Source organism: Lottia gigantea, assembly GCF_000327385.1.
Source record: "Lottia gigantea unplaced genomic scaffold LOTGIsca_243, whole genome shotgun sequence".
NCBI classification, from domain to species: domain Eukaryota; kingdom Metazoa; phylum Mollusca; class Gastropoda; family Lottiidae; genus Lottia; species Lottia gigantea.
The window spans coordinates 94,979-96,654 of record NW_008708717.1 but is presented as its reverse complement, the minus strand read 5'-3'; the positions used below and the strand labels follow the sequence as shown (position 1 = coordinate 96,654).

Below are 1,676 nucleotides of genomic sequence, written 5' to 3'. Positions count from 1 at the left end.
CAGAATCTGCTTTTCTGGTCCCGAACGTAAATTTGATATGCCTAACTGCATGCAAAAATTCAGATTTCCAAGACAAGTAGAAATGGGTGTTTGTTCGTAAGAGTTGGACTTGGACATTCAGGAAAATAGACATAGTTCTAACAACCAGGGAAGGTTTTTAGGACAAACATGGTTTTTTGGACACCATTTGCAATAAAAAAAAAAACTGTTTTTGATTTATTTCTCAGCCAAAAATCAACTTAGAGATGCGACAATTGCACTCTCACTTGCATTTTAACGAGCCCCATCATCTAATAACAAGTTTTCTCTGAAATTTGGAAATTTGAGCGATTTGACCTCGATTGAGTTATTGAGTAAATTTGGAGAGTTCTAACACTTTCAAAGCACTAGGGCTGCTAGGAAAAACATAGAAACCTGCTGATTTTTTAGGTGCAGCTGGACATGATGGAAACGAGTTAGCTGTTAAAAATTCATTGGAAAATCTTGAAAAATGACTGAAAAATCAACTTGTCCAGTTTTTCGGTATTTTGGACAAAAAGGTTTTCAGGACATTGTTTGACATATTATATGAAGGTTATAATAAATAATTGTTCAAAAAACCTCCCCCAGTTATTAGAACTATGAGGGTCCAATAAACCTTCCCCAGTCGTTAGAACTACGTGATTTTCTCTACATTTTGACCAAGTCCGAAGAATTGAAATTTGACAGGCAGGTAGCTCTACCATCTGGCTGACCGTCCGTGAAGTTAGACTGAGATTACGCGGAGCTTAGGCAGCATGCTACATTGAATTTTCCACTTTCTAAGCTTACATCTCGGCAAATAAAGCTTCGATTGGGATGCGGTTATTTTTGCTATTGACGGGAACCATTTGCCTTCATTCTTTCCCTCGCCTCCTCCTCTCCCTCCACATCTTCCTCCACACTACCAATAACATTCATACTCCTCGCCCTCTCGGCCCTCCTCTGTCTCCTTCTCTCCTCCCTCCTCCCTTTCTTCCCCTTATCACCTGCTTCCTTTCTCACACCCATCTTTCAAACAAACAAACAAATCTAAAATGGTAGGGTATATGCTTTTTCTTCTCTTTACCTCTAAGAAACTTGATATACTCCCCGAGCCTGGAGTTTTTTGGGACAATTTACATAGTTCTAATGGTCTGGACAGGTTTTTTTGGACACTGAATTCAGGTGGGCTTAGCGGTTAGGCCTTTTGATTTTCCAAATGCAAGAAGTAGACTTTGAATGGGATATTTGAAATGGCAATGGGCACTTTAGTTCTTCAAATTTCGATATGCCACCAATCGGCGGCCATCTTGTTTTAGTAACCGGGTAGTTTGAGTGACTTTAGGGATTTGGAACTTTACTGATCGGATAGAGGAGTGAATTGACTTTCCGCATGTACAATCGAAATCGAACTTTAACGGGACAGACTTTAGGTAGACTTGTTTATTTTATTGCTGGAGAAGGGTTTTTTGGACTTTTATTTTTTTGGCGCCAGAAAAAGCTTTTTCAGGGGTTTTCAGACACTTTTTCTAGGACAGAATACACTTGGGATTTCAAAAATGCAATAAAAAAATGTCAGTTTTAGGCACCTTTAATTGTCGAAAAAATGTAAACAAATGAGTTACTTCCCGTAAAGTTAGTTAGGGCAAAAAAAGAATGATAGATTTTTCACGGCC

At 38.8% G+C, this 1,676-nt stretch overlaps 1 protein-coding gene across 1 annotated transcript in view; it reads right to left on the bottom strand.

Annotated features, from left to right (window-relative positions):
- Positions 1-869, bottom strand: part of LOTGIDRAFT_175126 (hypothetical protein) — a gene marked incomplete at both ends in the record, with an annotated part of 6,090 nt that extends 5,221 nt beyond the window's left edge. The window contains one exon of the mRNA XM_009055468.1: positions 811-869. Within this exon, the coding sequence (XP_009053716.1) occupies positions 811-869 (59 nt within the window). The remainder of the gene's footprint in view (positions 1-810) is intronic.
- Positions 870-1,676: the final 807 nt, after the last annotated feature.